We start from the raw sequence: 18,620 nt of genomic DNA on the forward strand, positions 1-18,620 counted from the left end.
CTAAAAGATGCAACTACTTCTTAAACATATATAATTCTTCAGTTGTGTGCATTCAGCTCTTTCATCTATATAACCCAGCCAAAATTTCTCTCTTCACTATTTGTCTCTAGTTATTGCAAAACTCCATGCACAACTCAACTGTATAAATTAGTAGAAAAAATATGAAGGAGACTTTGATTTTTCTTCTGGCTATTTCAGAATTAAAGGTCCCGTTGTAAGCAGTAGAGTAACAAATGCCTACTTAGAAGTATAAAAAGTGTTTCAAATTTGCCCCCAGGAAAATGGAATCTCATTTTTTATGTGAAGAATCCATTTCCATGTATTCCAATGCCATGATTTTTGGTCCTCTTCCTGTCCAAAAAGTGAGAATATGAAGAAACAAAAGTATATCCTGAAAAATACTTGTAAAAACAGGAGTGAAATAGAAAATGTGTTATTTTCCTAAATAACAAAACTGGGCTGCAACCATTCAAATTAACAGGTAGTATCTTTAAGATGATATTCAGACAATCCTACTGGACCTTGTGGAAGCCAAATCTGGTACATATCCAGGAAAGATGAGTAAAGTTGAAGGACAGTAGTGTCATCTCATACAGATTGCAGGGACCCATGCCACCCAGCGTGGATTAAGTTTAGAGGGACCTGTGGAAATTGACTGTTCCAACACCCTGCTCAAAGCAGGGTCACCTAGAGCAGGTTGTCTCAGATCATTACCAGTTTTACTTTGAACGTCCCTGTTGAAGGAGACTCCACAGGCTCCCTGTTCCAATGTTCAACCATCCATGCAGTAAAGAATTGCTTTCTTATGTTTAGATGGAATTACAGCCAGGGCCTAATCATTTGGTAGGTTCGGCTTGGAAGGTCCTTTTCTGTGGCCCATCCACAGCTAAAGTTACTTTGTATGGCTTTTAGTACTAATAGCACCAAAACCATGCTAAGGCCATAGCCTTCTTCATCTGCACTTGCTAGCCACAGAGTCTGACTGTGGAGAGGAATGGAGACTAAACCCTCTGAAAATTTTGGCAGAAAATACAACTCTTCTGATACACATTAGCAAATAGTCAGGAGTTTTCTGTGCATGATTTTGAAAGTGCTTGTCCAGGCATTCAGTTCAGAACAGACACCGATTTCCTCTGCATTTAGTGTTGCCCAGATTTAGTGTGTGTGTGTGTTTAAATACAAAAAAATGTTTCTTTCCAGGTGTCTTTGGGTAGGGAGTGGTATGTCCATACAATCTACACCGTGCGTTCCAAGGAGAACGCTAACCGCGGAATCGGCAAAAGAAGCGTGGAGCACCATTACCACTCGCTGCTCAGTGCTGGGAGCCCAGGAGCATCCACACAGAGAAGGCAAAAGAGGGGAGTTGAGCAGGCCCCAGAACTTGCCAGAGACATTGGAGTGGAGAGCAGCCGAGGAACCAACATACAGCACATAGCCCTGGATCGCACCAGCAAGAAACAGGTGCCTCAGAGGGAGGTTGCACTCAATGGTGTTCTCCCCAGGGAACTGAATAGCCAAAGTGCAGGAATCAGCTTAGTCACAATCATTGGTGGAGCTGCTGCCACTCTTCTTGCCATCTGCTTAATTGCAATTATCATTTTGCTGCTAAAATGGAAACGAAATTCTGACAAGAAGGAAAGCACAAACGAGTCAGGCAGCAATGAACCAATGATGCTACCACATAATTACAGCCATGACAGCTCAGAGGTTTGATTCCAAGACCACAGTATTCAAGCCAGAGTGTCCAGAGTGCCTCATAAAAACTCTTGAACTGCACATTTTTAGCAGCAGATAATGGTGACTCATGAGAAGCGTGTTTTTAAATGTACTTGAAATTTGTTATCCTGAGCTCTTACTGCCATTATCAACAACAGAAGAAGCTGAATGAAACCTCCCACTTTGCTTGAAAGGAAATGTCCCTGATGTTCCCATACCATGCACTAATTTTTAGCAGCAATTCAAGGGACTCCATTGTAAGGGAGAGATTATTGTTGTGGTTTTGTATTTTCTGACATTTCAAAAGAATAAAAGAAGCTGAACAAAGGTGCTATATATCCTGTCTGCAATAAGAGAGGAGATCTCTTTCTTCAGAAACACATGATACTTGAGAGGACGGATCCTCACACTCTACTGTAGAATTTTGTACTGTTTCTCACAAAGAACTCAATGTCTACAAATAGTTTGAAAGGTGATGGAATGCCTTAGGCATGGATTCTCCGTCCTGTAAGTTTTTGACTTCACTTAATCTGTACCAGTATTTTTTTATTTTTGTTTTTACTTACATGTGACTGAACTTTTTCAAAAGACAGCTAGATTATACAGCATAGCATTATAAACAGTTGCATGTCACAGGATCCAATACATGCTCTTTCCTGCAAATTCCTATTCATCTATTTAATCTGAATTTTTTTTTATTTATGTTTATATAAAGCTGAAGAATGCCACAAATCCAGAAAAAAATTTTGGTTTTCACTAAAACTGGATGCTTATGTCCTCTTAAGTTTATAATGGATCATGGAAGTGTTGTAAGGTAAATTTTATTTCTTAGTGCATGTCCACTGCTGAGAAATGCAAGCATTAGTATTTCTGTACCTAGAGAAGATGATAGTTAGATTCAAAATGCAGAGGACAAGGTTCTGCTGAACTGAGCCTAGGAGTCATGATATTGAATCCATCATAGTTAGTTGTCATACTAAATAATAAGAAGAGAAGAAAAAATTAGCCTTTGATTGAATCAAGTAGTATTTATTGCTGTGTAATCATAGCACATTTTGACAAACATGCTGGGTCATTGTTGGGCATTTTTTAGCATGTGACTTCTTCTGCAGGAGTAATTCTAATTTTCTCTCAACATTCTTGATTTAGGTAACATGACAAGTTTGGATCAGCAGTGTCCTGTGTCATTTTTTATCCAGACACAACCTGTTCTGTCCCCGTCAAATCCTTGGCTGTGAAAGCTATGTAACCTTCAGGAAACTGTCCCTTTTGTCACACTAGCATTTTATGTAAGTAAGTCCTTTAAGTCATACTATTGTAGGATCGTCTGGCTCAGAAGAGACCTTCAAGATCATCTAGGTCCAGCCCCACAGCCACGGGCAGGGAGACCTTCCACCACACCAGGTTACTCAAAGCCACATCCAACCTGACCTTGAACACTTCCAGGAATGAGGCATCCAGAACTTCCCTGCACAACCTGTGCCAGTGCCTAAACACCCTCACAGCAAATTTCCTCCTATGTAAATCCACTGTCTTTCAGAGGGAAGTCATTACTCTTTGTCCTATTTTTACATCCTCTTGGGAAAAGTCCCTCCACAGCCCTCTTGTAAACTGCTTTCAGGGACAGGAAGGTGCTCTAAAGTCTGCCCAGAGCCTTCTCTTGGCCAGACTAAACAACCCCAGCTCTCTCAGCCTGTCTTCATAGGGGAGGTGCCACAAACCTCTCATGATCTTTGTGGCACTCCTTTGGACTCGCTGCATCATATTCATGTCTTCCCTATGTTGGAGGTGCCAGAGCTGGATGCAATACTCCAGGTGGGATCTCAGAAGAGCAGAGTAGAGGGCAGAACCATCTCCTTCACCCTGCTGGCCCCACTGCTTTGGCTGCAGCCCAGGATATGTTGGCTTTTGGGCCTGGGAGTGCACATTGCCCGTCATGTCCAGCCTCTCATCCACCAGCACTCCCGAGTCTTTCTCAGCAGGGCTGTTCCTAATCCATTCTCTGCCCAGCCTGGATTTGTGCTTGGGATTACTCTGACCCAGGTGGAGGAACTTGGCCTTGTTGAACTTCATGAGGTTTGCTCACCTCTCAAGCCTGCTCAGGTTCCTCTGGATGCAATCCCTTCCCTCCAGCATGTTAAGCACACCACACCATGGCTGGGTGTCATCTTGCTGAAGGTGCCCACTGTCCATGAGATTGTCAAACAGCACTGGAGTCAATCGAGTTCTCAATAGAGTTGAACTGCATAAAATCTGAATTAGGATGTTGAGACCTTGCTGAAATATCTCTTCCCTTCCACCACCACCGTCTTGTGGTGGTGGGTAGAGGCAGTCCCCAGCACACTTGGCATTTGGTGTTCCAGGGATCAGGCTGCAGGGATCAGTTAGCAGAGCAGGATGCAGTTTGAAAGCAGCATGTAACACAATGCTGCCTCTGAACTTAAAAAAAAAAAAAATATATCCATCCAGAAGGCCAGAAGGCTTCCTGGTGTGGTTGTGGGCGTCAGCCAACACAGATAGACCTGACCTAGTAATTGTGCATGGTTGTCCTGTAAGCCATAAAGACTCAGGTGCATGAAGCCCTACTAGCCTAGGGATATCTGTGCTGTGATTCAAGGTACAGTGTGAATATGCCCACAGAGAGACTCGTGCTGGTATCTCTTGCACTGATTTGTGTTGTTATGACTTCACTCATTTAATAGGATTTCATCAGCTTTTCACAAAATTAGTCAGGTCAGGATCTGTCCTACCTTTTCTAGGTTTTCTGAAGATGGTGATTAGACAGCTTAATTGAAGGATGTTTGCAGCCCCCAAAAGGTCAAACTCCATTACTGAACTCTTGCATTCATCTTTTATTTTAATTAATCTGAGTTCTAGCCTTAAACAGTTATCCATAAGCCATGGCCAATGCTTTAGACGTTTCCCCCCATCACCTGACATCAACTTGCTCTTGTAAGTGAAGTTTCTGGTTTTTTGTTCCATGTATTAGGTGTGCAAGATTGATCAAAGGCTTCACCCACAGATACCTTTTATATTTAGTAAGTTCACCACTAAGTTGCAAATGTACACTAAGATCAAATTTGCCTTTGTGCCTATGTGTGACATCCCTATGAGAAAAGCAGAATTTTTCTCCTAGAACCTGCATGTTTGGATGATATCAGCCAATGATTCGACAGTAGAATGGGACACATGTAAATAATAGAACATTCTAATATTTATCAAATGCTTGTTTTGTATAAGCAGAGATGATCTTTTTAAAAAATATATATATAAAATACAGAAATTAGGTGTTTATCAGTAGACCTGTTTTCTGCTTTTGAATGTTACCAGATCAAAATATCATTAAAAGTGCTTGCAGTCAAAATATTTTTTTAATTCTTACTTGTTTTTATAAAATCATATCAAAACTCATATGTTCTACAAGCCAAATATTTAGCCCAGTAAACAACTTGATCACTGCTTTGAACAGTGTCTGATTAAAACTTTGTGAAATATTTAGGTTGACGGGGATAATTAGACTAATGTTTTTGTAACAATATATAAAATTATAGTGCAAAATGATGATAACAAAGAAAAGGACAAAACAAACACTGAAAATTTGGACAAACATGAGTAAGATTTGTGAGTCAGATACCAAAGTCCTCTTCATGGGAAAAAAATTGCCATGTTTTCAATAAAGCATGCTGGATTTGTCCCATTCTTAAGAAATTGGATTTTTTACAATTCAGTGAACTATAAATACATCTGTAACAGCATGCCTTTCTTTTTATTATTATGGCTTCAAGTTTTCAGATTTCAGTAAGATGTTTTTGAACCTTATTAGCATTTTTCCTTTTACTTAACAAGTGGCCTTGTTTATACTAACCTGAATAAGTGCCTCAATCCCAGTGATGTGCACAAATATTTTAATATTTATCTATCCAAGCAATAAACTGAGTATATTTTATATATATGTATTTAATCTATTTCCAGATTTTGTATTCAATCCTCTTTTCCCTGGCAATGCTTATTCTGCTAGCAATAATACCATTTGTTTAATCATTTATACAATAATTACTCTGTTTAAATTTGTTATCAAGCTGTCATATTTATTTGCAACAACTTTTTGCTGATGTCTATGGCTGTGATATTTGGCATTTGTATCAGGAAAAAATAAAATTATTTCTGTTTGGTTACTGATCTAAAGTTTGTGTATAATTATCATGCTCTGGAGAGAGGTCAGAAATGAAGTGTTATGAAAAACTTAATTTGTCACATCAGTGGAACACAAAGTTCCTGTGTTTGCAGTAAATCTCACTGCTTTGTTCCTCAATTGATTGTTTTCTGGTCATGAAGGGTTCAGCACAGGGCTTGTTCTTTAATCTTTGTGGTTGCACTCATGGCTCAGCGAGGGGTTTCTCTTTTAATTCCAGAATATCAGAAATCTCTAGATACCTGCAGGTCCTTGGTAGGCAGGATTGCCATGTTCCTGTGTGCTGCTGGCAGGCTTTATTTTATTTTAACAAGAGAAAGTGACTCTGCAGGGAGCAGTTCCCTTGTTCCTGTAAAGCCAGTGTTGCTTCTTGTGACAGGTCATCAGATTTTTTTTTCTATTGGCAAATGTATCACTGATAGATGTAGACACACATGAAGGACTATGATGCAGAAAGAAAAAGCCACCCTGAACTTTTCCCTTCTCACCCACCCTTTGTAAGCTGACCTCTGACTCTGTGAATTTAAGCAATCACTTAACTCCTTCGCTGTCAGAAAGGCCATATTTCATGGCTACTCACACGAGTGACACAATATACTTATCGATTTACCTTGTCCTAAGGAAGGACAAGCCTGCAGGCAGTGATTCCTGATTTGCTGCATGTATTCCCTTCTGCTACCTGAACTTGGTTATGTGGATCATGCTCAGCAGTTACTTAGTCTGAGCTGAGAAATCTTGTGTCGAATCTGTGAGCTCTGGGTTGGGATTTCTGCCAGGGATAATCAAACTGAAAGAGTTTCTGTCCTGCTCCCAATATAAATAGCTGTATATGATATAAATGGTCTGGTCCCAGAAGTATGGCACTATCAATAAATCAAAGGTCATTAATTTCCCACTCCAAGATCATCCACAGCAATCAAGTCATGTCCATACACATTCATGATCACACCCATTTTGGCACTTAGTGGAAGAATTTTGGTACTCCTGAGGTGTTCAAGCATGTCTCAGCAGGTCCTGGATGACTTTCATTTAAAAGCCCAAGCATAGTCCCATTTCAGCATCTCTGTGAGTTGGAGTTTTTTAGTGTATCCTCACTGTCTTTTGGAAGAATGACTCAGCTCTTGCCCTGAAGAGCTGCATCCCATGCAGTGCTTTAGCTTTAAAAGCCATTCCATAAATTACTCTCAGGTAGCCTGTTTGAGTTTGGGGAGGTTTATTATTTACCTCAAGAGGTAATTCATTCAGAATTCATCTTATACCACTTTGCTTTCGTAAGTAACCCCTGACTTTCACTGTAACTGGAGCAGACAACTGGAAGATTCTTAAATGATACCTTGTTTCATTTCCTGGCCAATACTCCAGCATGTTCTGGATTCCTCTTACCCTCGGTTACCTGCAGTTTCATGATACAAGTTTTCCCGAGTGTAAGTTTACATGTAGAGCATAAATCTGTAGCTGTCCCAAGTAAAAGTGCTCAGGTTAAACCAATGCAACCAGAAGATCATGTGTAACAATTGTCATCTTGAGTGTGTTTTTGACCACTTCTGCAGCAAAACTTCTTATTCAGCATGGAAGGCAAGAGGAGGCAGTCTGGGTAAGTGTGTGTTGTACCTCCTCTTTGATAATGTATTACTTTCTTCTTTTCTCCTACTTTCATTCCCTCCCCTCCCCCATTAAAAAAAAAAAAAAGTATACAATGGAACTAAATGACACAGCAAATGACAAACAAGATAAAATGTAAGGAATGTCCTTCACCATGAAGAGATATTAAATAGATAAAACTCCATCCTACTCTTCAGCCTTGGAGAGAATTACCCAAGGGAGAGTATGATGGGGGTACATTAAATCCTGAATGTTAGAGAGACTGTGAGTAGAGAGCAGTGATTCACTGTTTCTTGTAATATTTTAGAGAGGTTCCACACAATAAAATTTGCTGGCAACAAGAATGAAAGTAGTCAATAAGCATACAACCTAAAATTAAACTTGCAAGACTCATTACTGAAGGATGACATGCATACCATACCAAAAAACACCAGAAGGGAAATTCATGGAAGAAAAGTCAATTGAAATCAGCTGTTTTGTATCAATAGCTGGTTCAGGAATGGACTAAGAAAAGCCAGTAGGATTCAGGAGAAGAATCAAGCTATTCATCTTCTCTTTCCTTTGTGTTCCCTACAACTCCACTCCAGGCACTGCCAGAGCGACCCAGAAGAGCCACTCTAAGCCTTAACAGCTGTACAAAGATCACCAGCCCTAGACTTGGAATTGGTAATTTAAAGTACAAATACCATAATGTGCCTTACTGATTTTGTTTTTCTTGGAGTAAAAGAGGAATGCAAATTTTCATTTTTCAGCTCCCTAGGCCTCTAACAGCTGATTCACCTGCACCTGAAATCTGCCTAAACCTCCTGCTGAGGACTGCTTGGAATGGCAGCAGGATCCAATAGCCTTTTCCGGGTGCATATCCTGTGGAGGCATATGATCTGGGCAGAATGAGGTAAAGCATCTGGAGTGAGGAACTTGGGGGCCAAGGTAAAAGATACTGTTGATCATTTTATTTACCTTATAAACATGCTCCATTTATTCTCTGCTGTTTGTACCAAAAGGTTAAAATAATATTTTTCCTTAGGCTCTCAAGTGTCTCTTTCACTGCTATATTTTTTCTTATGTTTCTATTGGCACCAGAATGATCATGACAAGAAAGAAACATAAATACCTAATTCTTTAAAAGTAATAACTCATGGGAACACAGCTGTGCTCTGCTTCCATTTCTTGGCAAGACACCTGGATTTCAGTGCAGCAAACTGCACTGTGCCCCACATGGACTGGTCCCCAGTATAGTCAAGTCTGTGAAACCAAGGCAGGAGTATGATCTGGCTAATTGTTCAGAATAAAAGAAACCTCTGTCTTTGGGGACAAAATGATGTTGCTATAGCAGGAGGTTGGCTTCATAGGTGTCATCCAATGACCACATCTCATGACACAGACCATCTCATCTGTAGTGTGCCTTCCACAGTCTTCTGGAGACAATTCCTCGTCTCCTGTTGTCAGGATTTTGAAACACTCTCTCCCAGTAGGAGGAAAGGAAGGATTTTGATCCACCCTCAAAGAGCTGGAGAGACTTGTAATGACTTTATGGACATCAGTAGCTGCCCATACATCATACACTCAGCATCTTTCTTCTGCCCAGGATTTAGCAAAGGCACCACATTATGCCCTTAATATCCCAGGCAACTCTAATGCATCAGGGTGTTCAGTACAGCACAAGGACTCTGAGGGCTCCTTTGCACCTTTGCAAGGAGACTTCTTCCATCACAGGTTGTAATGTCAAACACAACATTGCCATGCTGCACAGGAGATGTGTATGTCACATCTTTCAGGATATCAGTAGCAGAAGGCTGAGCAGAGCACATTGACTTCACCTAAACTCCTCTCACAGCCTAACTCAGGTGAACGTTAGTAACAAGGTCCAATAAAAGCCCCTTTGTGGAAAGTATCATGTTGGTCATAGTCGCCTAGGATTTTCTGAACACAAGTGTGACAGAGAAGTGCTTCTTAGTGCTGATTAAGGGTCTTGCTTATGGGCAAGACCCTTCAGTGTCAAGTGAGCAGTGATTGTCAACACAGCGCACTGTGCGCTGAGACCTAACCCAGCTGCAGGAAGCAACCCAGAGGGGTGCATGCCTGAAGCTGTTTAATTACTAGATTGTTATTAACCTGGCTGGCACCTTAAAAAAGGTGATTATCAGAGGCAGAACCCACCTCTTGTTTGTATGTAACCAGGCTACGTGTGAGCAGTCCAATACCTGCTTTCTCTAGCCAGGGGTTTTTCTTGAACTTGTTGGGTATTTAGGCGGATTTTCTGAGAAGTTCACATTCTGTTTTCAGACACTAAATTGTGTGCACACCTCCTGCCACAGTTGGGGCACTCATTTATTACTCTTTTCCTCAGCTGTGGTGATTTCTCTATCGTGCAACCCTACCCTCAGAACAGGACCATTCATAAGAGCTTCTGTCCAAGCTATTTGACTTGGTACACTGCTGCTTGGATTTTCCTTTCCAATTTGGCTCTAAAATGAAGGTGCCAGGGAAATATTTCACCCCCAGGAAACTTCAGTTTCCTCAGGAACTGCATTTATTATCCATAACATTGCTCTGAATGGTAAATGTGAGGCCAACAATTCAAAAAAATTCTTGCGGCATTTTGGCATTGCCTGTAGTTCACATCTGGGACTGCCAGCTGTGGTAATATGCATTTCCCCAGTCTCCTCAAGAAGTGCTGGGGAGTTATATTTGCTAGAAAAATGTTTGTTTTCAAAGCAGGATTCCAACATTTGTACATGAGCACAAACACACACCAACACACATGTTTTTATTAATATATAAATTTTATATAGATTTTATCATGTGTTTTAAAGATACATGTACATAGAGTAGTATCTGTGAATTTTATATAGTATGTAATAGATACTGATATACGTAAATTGTAGATATTTTATGAGTATGTCTATGATTTTGTATTATATAATACAAAATTTTTTTTTATATATGTAATTCCTCAGATAAGATCACAAGGATGAAGTGTTACAAGGTGGGAAGAGGAATTCAGGGTATATTTGCCTCAAAGGAATCACAGCAGCCAGACCCACAGTCAAAACCTGAGAATGCACATCCCAGAGCCTTGGGGTCAGGGAGACTGATTAGATACACTCTCCTGGAGTCCAAAATAGGCAAACAGGTGGCATTCTGGACTGTCTCCCTGATGGGGACCAGCAGTTGTAGCTGGGACCAGCAGCTGCAGTCTATACCCCCAGCTTTTGAGCTTCCAAGTCCTGGACTGCTGCAGGATGCCAAGAAGAAACACAACCATTCATTCCTTCAAAATACCTCATGTTTGGGGATCAGCAAGTAAATGTATTGAGAAAATCAGAAGTTAAACTACAGAAGTTTTCCAAAGTCCATGCTTCCTCTATTTATTTCATGTCAAGATGCTGCAGCACCAGAATTTCTGCATCCCAAGAACCTGCAGTGTGGGGCAGGAAACCTGTAAGCAGGTTTCAGCAGCAACTTCCCCTTGTGCCCCTCTCCTGAGCTGTGGGCTCTGGGCTCCTCTTCTGTGACTGCTGTGAGCTGCTCTTGGTCCCTCGTTTTCAGAGTGGCCTGGAAGGGCTCCCAAAGGGGGGGAATGCAGCAGGCTCAGTGCAGAGGCTCCCTCAGTGAGTATGTGTCCCCAGCAGCCCGTGGCAGGGGATGCTGCCAGCCCCTGGGCCACCTGAGACCTGTCTCCCCACTCCCCAGACATTCTAAGGGAGTCTTTTTCATCTAGTGAAGGTATGAAGTTAAAAGCAAACCCACTGCCCAGGGAAGGAGGGTGCTTGGCTGCTGAACAAAGAAGGGCTGTCTGCTGTCAAGACGCTGTCCAAGATTTCTCAAAGGGGCAACAAAAGTGCAGCTTCATTCCCACGGGATGTGAGCCTCAGCTCCTTGGTGGCTCCTGGCAGGAGGGGTCACTTTGGTTCTGCTCAGACCAGCCCTCACCACCCCTCTGGAGCAGTGTGGTTCTCATTAAAGGAGCTGTGGCAATTCGTTGTGGAAGGAAGTGCAAGGAGAGCTCAAGAAGAGGAGCTTCCTACCTGGTGAGTCCCCAGCACCAGCTGCACACGGGGCTTTTCCTGCTGCTGCTGCCTCCCATGGCGTGGAGAACCTCTTGCTTCCCATAGAGGGGTGGGTCAGAAAACAGAGTGAAATCTGTGCTTTAAAGAAAAGCAGGCAGGCCAAGAGGGTGCCCCTGCAGATTAAAAGGGACCTGCTTGTGGTAAGAGTTGCACAAAGCCTGATTAAATATTCAGAAAGGTCTTAATTTGATGCCCTGCAAACACACAGTACTATAATTTATAATTCATTTCTTTGGAGATTTTGCTTCATAACTTTTTAGCAAATGTAAATTAATTCTCATTTTTTCTTGGTACTATCTCCTGTGTATCTGCACTTTAAAGGGAAACTGTCAGGGCTACTTTTATCTTCCTTATATGGTTCTTGATTAACTGATCATACTGTGTGAATTTTACCACTAAAAAAAACCAACCAAACAAAAACCCAAACAAATAAAAGAACAACCCAGGAAAAAAAGGCATACCTGTGCTTTGCAAATTTTATAAAAATATTACAATGATATTTTCCAAATTCTAGTAAAATCAGCCCTTATGGCACCAATGAATCACACTGCTAAAATAAGGAACAGAAATAGCCTTCAGAATCCATACAATCATTAACAGCAGAGAATTATCAAGTTGAGTCTGGCTTGGGTTTACCTGTCTTCTTTCTCCTGTATCCTTTTTCCCTTTACTGCAGCTCCTTTCATTTCCTTTACTGAACTTGCTGGATGAAAATGTTGAAAACATGCCACCTTCTGTTCTTTTCAGCTATTGCACAGCCCAAAGAAAATTTATAACCCCTGGAAACTTGTGTAAAACGTGCACACCTGTGCACAGATGCAGGCACACATGCTCATGTAAACCTACATATGCACGCTTCTCTGAAATCCCTCTGAACTATCTAAATCTCTTTGCTCACAGCCTTTTCTTTAGTTACAAGATTTGCACTCCAGCTGTTAGAGCAAATGTGCTCACTAAAGGGTTTTCAAGGAAACCAGAAATTAGGCCAATTCTGACCACTATCACTGAAAAGTAAAGGGAGATGAGGAAAGTAAGACTTCATTCAGTCTCTTTAATGGCTGCAATGAATGAAGATCTCTATCTGCTTTTTTAAATTCTTAATTTTATCTCCTTTACCTCAGGTACACACCCACATAATGTACATATTTCCCTTCAGAACTGCTTTGGGAAGATCTCCCTCCTCTCATTTCACTGATGCAGGAATGCTGAAGAGCTTTTGCTAGAGCACCCTGGGTATCCTCATTGCACACCACAACACAAAAACAGTGATGTGAGGGAATAGAAACACTGCTCCAGCCACACAGTTCTGCTTTTGTTCTTTTTGACTTTCAACACTAATTTTTGTCTGGCTGATTATTCCTTTTCTCAAAAAAATAAAACTCAAAATACCCCAATTAAAAACACCACAAGGGAATTTTGTATGCCACAACTCTTCCACAAGTTTATCCCATTCATTTAGTCTTCTGTTATTTCAAATATTGCTCAGCATTATGAGTATGAGCAGATTATTCCTCTGGATAGATTTCTCTGCCCATGTTTCTTCTATTGCCATTTAAGGAGTCTTCATAACTAAAGATAAACTTCATAACTAAAGATAAATCTGGCCTTAAACAAGGCCAGGCTGACTCTCCAAATTCCAAGGTATGAGAAATGCTTTATTTTCTTTTCTGTAATCACTAAGGAATATGCTTCTTTCCAAGCAGCTAGGGCTGTCTTCTGAGGTCCTAGATTGTTTTCTCTCTGGACTCTGCCGTGGAAAAACAGGAGATAATTCTGTGTTAGGTGGCAGAGGTGAAGAGTAGCCCCTGTGGGTGAGGGCAGGGCGATGCACACAGCAACATAAATGGTTTTTGTGGGCCACCTCTGCAGGCAGATGGGGAGGGAGTCAGAGTACCTCTCTCAAGGCTGCAGAAAAGGGAGGAATGCCTTCTGCTTTATCTGAATTTGTATGAGGACTGTTTTCCTAAGTGCATAGCTGCATTCTTCTGTATCTACCTACCCCTACTATCTTGCTTTTATATGGTGTTGCACTGCTCCATGTAGTGGATCCTGCCTGTCTGACTCCTTAGAGAGGCACTTTCAGATATCTCAGTTACGGATAGGGTTATTTATTCTTTAAGAGCATGGTAAATATAATTACCACAGTCTTCACTTTTACTGTAACTCCCACCTCAGAAGGGCTATCTGCAGACTGTAAAGAGGAATAAGCAGTAAAATAAATATCCTCAGAAAGTATTTTTTTTCTGTTTTCTTAACTTCAGAGATATATGTTATGACAAAGAAGCCAAAGACCCTCTCTGCCTATTCCTTTTTGCCAGAAAGGTGTTAGCATTGCTAAGCAGCTGGTCTTTTATCACAGTACCTTAAGGCACTTCAACTTCTATTAGAAGTGAAATTAGTCCTCTGCCTGCTGTGAAATAGGGGCATCTTAAAGATGGTTTAAAGTAATCTTTCACCCTCCCTTCTAGTTCTAAGTGGAATTTAGCTGGAACAGAGAATAGGGGCCCCATGTTTTCAAGGCATCTCTTTTCCCAGATAAGCTCTTGAGTCTCAGGGAGTGGGAAGAGTGTGCTGCAGTAAATCAGAAACTCCATAAGGAGTGCAGTGGGGTCAAACTTCTGAGTGTACTAATCAGCCCAGAAAGGACCTAAATGAGATAAGCCTTGTACTTGGCAGCAAACTGTGGTGGTCAGCACAAACCTTTTCATCTGCCTTGCACACTCTAATGCCATGAGGCTGATGCACCTGGGCAGAGCAAGGGCTTCACGACTGGCCCTGAACTGTGCTGCCAGCTGGGAGCACTGACCTTGTAAAAACTTACCCTGAAAGTTTGATTTGAGCAGCACTGCTTTTGCTGGTTCATTTCTTTGCAAAGTGAGAGATAAGCAAGCTGCATAAAAACCTGGACTTTTATCTAGACAAGGTGGTTTCAGAGACAGGTGAGTAAAGGTTGTGATGCCAAGAGGTGGGCAATTCTCAGTATTCCAAAGTAATCCCAGCAGAGGTGTCTCAAAAGATAACAATTGATTCTGAACTACCAGTGGGTTTCCTGGGACATGTTTGGAGAGTGTTGTCCTATTTTCTCTTGTTTGTTTGTTTGTTTGTTTGTTTACATACAAATGTTTAGGCACTACTTGGAATGAACAAGGATGGAAACCCTCCTTTCAGTAACTCAAGTTGCTTTTTAAAACACACTTAGCTGAGTTGACTGTCACAGGGTCAGGTCCACAGCTCACGTACGAGCCTCCTGCGCTGTGGAGAAGAACCAGAGGGCCATGATAATCGGGAGCTGACTCCCTGTTACTCCAGGTACCAGTGTGGGAGGTGGACACCTGGGGTCTCGGAAGGCAGGGCTGGCGCTGGCCCAGTCCCTCAGGAAAGCTGCTGCGCGGTGCAGAGCACAGCTGCCGCTGGATGGCACCAGGGCTCCGTGCGTGCGTGCTCCCCTCCAGCCTCCCCGAGCCATGCCAGACATCGCTGGGATAAGGGATGCTTTGCAAACAGGCTCAGCAGGACTCTGGGAGCGAGGTGAGGGGGGAAATTACAGATGGGAAAGCTGTGCTTGATGCTGTCCCAGCTAATATTTTTAAAGGGGCAAATGAACTTTTATGGTGTGTAACCAAGATAGGAATGTTCTGCAGAGTACTTTATGCTCCTATCCAAACAAGCTGCCATTTCCAAATAATCACATAGAGAACAATCACAGGTGTGGAATACACAGATAGAGGGGAAAGCTTTTTCTAACTATATTGTTGCAAATCTTCTTTCTTGCTGCTTCAGGCTACAGTAGCAGCAGTACATAAATGCTGCAGGTTGTGCAAATTGTGGTTGCAAGATTCCATGTCCCAAAGCATATTGACATCCCAAATGTGAGCCAGGTCAGAGGCATTAATGCTGCCACTGTGAGTCAACACTTTTTGATCCCTCAGTGGAGAATGCATGCAGCAAACTTATGGCAGATATTTGTAGAATAATGTACAAGTTAATACTCTTCTCCAGAGCCACTGGAGCTGGGCTTGCTGCCTAAATGTGCATCTGCAATGTACTTACTGAAGCCAAAAAGCTTTACAGAAGCCAAAAAGCTTTACAGAAGTCATCAAAGAAAATGGAACTATTTGGAAATTTAGGGAACTATTACATTATGTTGTAATTCTTAATTATCTCTGATGACTGCATCTTTATTTATTTTTCTATCTTTGCTCAGCAGAAGTGTAAAAGCCCATGAAATAGGAGCCAGCCCCAGATATAAAGAAAGTGCTGCTGGTAAGGCCATGCTGATTTTTGTCTTTTTCTTTTATGTATTCTCTGTAATTTTTCACACATATATTTGTTGCTTTTTATATTAGTGGCTAGTTTTCCCAGTAGTTTTCCATGGCCTTTCCCTAGGCAGAAAGACAAAACACATTCCAAGGGCATCCATCCTATCTTGGTTCTCCCAAGAACCAAGACCAAAAAACAGCTCTTCAAGACACATTTTCATCAACAAAGCTCAGCTAGTACCAGGAAGGGGGGCTGCAGAAAAGAAGGGGGAATTGATGAAAAAGGCATCCCTGGTGGCAGCAAGGGATGAGAAAAGCCTGCAAGGCAGAACACTGCAGCCCGAGGAAGAGCTGCTTGGTAAGGGCCAGCCATGGCAGCCCCAAGCTGGGTGTAACCTTGAGGAGAAACCTGCTCCCCCATTTAGGTGACAGAGGCAAGTGGGCTCCAGGTGCAGGGTTAGATGGTGTCCAAGCCCAGGAACAGCATAAACAGCCAGGGAATTAGATCACAGATCTGAGCTTCTACCTGAGTCTTAGAGTTCCACGCGCACTGTCTCTTTCAAAGCTGCCCTTTTTTTTCTTCACTGATCCAGAGACAGATCCCACAGTCACACCCAGTGCAGGGAGAAGAAGGAAAGCTAAGAGAGATGCCCAGATGGGACCACAAGCTGAACAGAGAGGTGCAGATGTGTTTTTAGACCACATCCTGATGTGACTGAAAATCCATCTTCCTCATTCAGAGGTCAGGTAAAAATCAAGGATGAACAGTCTGGAAATGTATCCCAGGTCATAAAAATATATCTGTGTGTTTTTACCCCATGCAACAACTAAGCACAGACAACTGCTCACTCATTGCCCCTGCATCAGGATGGGGAAATAATTGTAAGACTAAAAATGGGACAGTGGGAGCACAAAGGCCATCATTCCAAGTGTCCCTGGTTTCCTCCCTTCTTTGCCCAGCTGTCATGGCATGGTCTGGAATGTCCCTCTGTTCAGCTGGAGTCAGCTGTCCTGGCTATGTCCCCTCACAGTTCCTGGTGCACCCTCAGCCTGCTGTGGGTGAGAATGAGAAAAGGCCTTGGCTCTGTGTCAGCAGTGCTCAGCAGTAACAAAAACTTCCACCTTATCACCACTGCTTTCAGGCCAAGTCCAAACCAAAGCCCCACAGCAGCTACTCTGAAAAAATTAACTGCCCCAGCCAAAACCAGCACAAAGCAGCAAGACATGTAGTCACATATTAGCAAGAGCAGATCCATGTGCCTTCCAAGATGTGTTCACTAATACATGAAAATATCCTTCTTGTTCACATTTTTTATAGCTTCACCTTTTTTTTTATTCTGTGGATACAGCATAAGGTCAACTGTATAATCTGGGCAGGGTGTCTGACCCAAGTACCACCAGCAGGGCTTTGGGGACATCCAGTCAGTCCCCTTTTGAAGGCATCAATATTCCCCTCTGCATCTAAGCCACTGAGAGGGCAGCAGAGCTGACTTCTTTTGCATTATTTTGCAGGAGGTGGTTTTCTGTAAAAGTGGGTTTGTGAGGGAAGATTCCTCCTGTGATTGCTGTGTCCAGGCTGGGTACAGTGCCTGTGTCTCCCAGGACAAAGAGGCACACTGTTCATCCAAAGAGCTGCCTAAAAAGCTGACTGTCACAAAGAGCCAGAGGTCCGTGGCTAAATTTCTGAGAAAGAAGAGATCAGCATTCATTACCTGAACAACTGTCCCACTGAGCTGCTACAAAAGTCATCCAGACTTTTCCCCTCTCCATCAGGATAGCAGATGCCAGGCCTGCCACATGGGGAGGTGCTGCAGCTCCTGACACTGAAACTGCTGTCACTAAGCAGCTTCTCCTTTACAATGAACACATAATTCTCCTGATCCTTACATCCTGTCCCCTTTCCTCCTTTCTCTTTGTGTTTCATCCTTGAACATTGAAACCAAGGGATCCAAAAAGTAGGGCAGCTTCCCATCTGCCCGTGGAGCTGACCTAAACTTGCCCGAGTGTGATGGAGGTGGAGCTGAGTTTTCTCCCAGCCTGGGGGGAGAGATGCTTTCTCCTCTCTGGTGTCCTGTGTTCCTCTGAGTTACTGGGTGAAGTGGATGTTTTAGATTTAATTTTCAGATCAGAGCAGGGCAGGCTGCCAGTGGCAGGTAGGCACAATGATAGCTGTGGTTGTACGTGGCATGGGATTTATTTTCTCCTTTGCTGTGCCTGTAAAACATTTTCTGGCAAAATTGGGCAATTGTCTGAAACCTTAGAGTGTCTCCATGCAGCAAGTCAAGAAATCCTAGGAATGAGGGTCAGTCATAAGTTACTTCTCTAGAACTTTCCTGCAAGAGACTGGCTTTACTTGATCTCACAATATGCCTCCAAATCCACAGAACTGGAAATGTAACCTTTGCTTTCACTCTTCTCAGCTATTTAAAATTTTAGCTTTTTCCACTGATACACTCAAGACACCTTTTGCTTCTTTAGAATTATTCTTACCTTTTGCTCTCTTGAAAAAGAGAAGAAAATGATTCCCTAGAGAGACAATTTTGCTCATTACAGTCCAGAGGAATGGAAAGATCAAATTATTTGAAATACATTATTTTTCTATGTAATTTACAGTTGGTAACAAGGAAGAATTTGGGTTACTTTGGGATTTATCATGAAATTGAAAGCAAAAAAAAAAAAAGAAAACCACAAAGGATGGATTTGAGAACAAACCTCTAGGCAGAGTATCAGGATGTTTGAGTACAAGGGCAGTACTCCAAATATTCTGTATTATTTAGG

General features: G+C 42.1%; 2 protein-coding genes across 5 annotated transcripts in view; both read left to right on the top strand.

Moving 5' to 3' along the window:
* Positions 1–4,199, top strand: part of FREM2 (FRAS1 related extracellular matrix 2) — a 117,584-nt gene extending 113,385 nt beyond the window's left edge. The window contains exons 24-25 of one of the 2 annotated variants that reach the window (XR_012579024.1): positions 1,201–2,223; positions 2,866–4,199. Coding sequence is in view for 1 of the 2 variants with exons in the window: in XM_074535376.1 (XP_074391477.1) it covers positions 1,201–1,713 (513 nt within the window). In the remaining variant the exon portion in view is untranslated. Of the gene's footprint in view, positions 1–1,200 lie in introns of both variants that reach the window. The other variant, XM_074535376.1, reaches the window with a different exon arrangement.
* A 7,193-nt stretch (positions 4,200–11,392) lies between these two features.
* LOC102075062 (complement C4-A) overlaps positions 11,393–18,620 on the top strand; it is a 52,882-nt gene continuing 45,654 nt past the window's right edge. The window contains exons 1-3 of one of the 3 annotated variants that reach the window (XM_026790701.2): positions 11,393–11,544; positions 14,893–15,111; positions 15,791–15,846. The gene's annotated coding sequence lies outside the window, so the exon portion shown is untranslated. The remainder of the gene's footprint in view (positions 11,545–14,892; positions 15,112–15,790; positions 15,847–18,620) is intronic. The other 2 variants (XM_014264024.3, XM_026790707.2) reach the window with 2 other exon arrangements.

Source organism: Zonotrichia albicollis, chromosome 2, assembly GCF_047830755.1.
Source record: "Zonotrichia albicollis isolate bZonAlb1 chromosome 2, bZonAlb1.hap1, whole genome shotgun sequence".
NCBI classification, from domain to species: domain Eukaryota; kingdom Metazoa; phylum Chordata; class Aves; order Passeriformes; family Passerellidae; genus Zonotrichia; species Zonotrichia albicollis.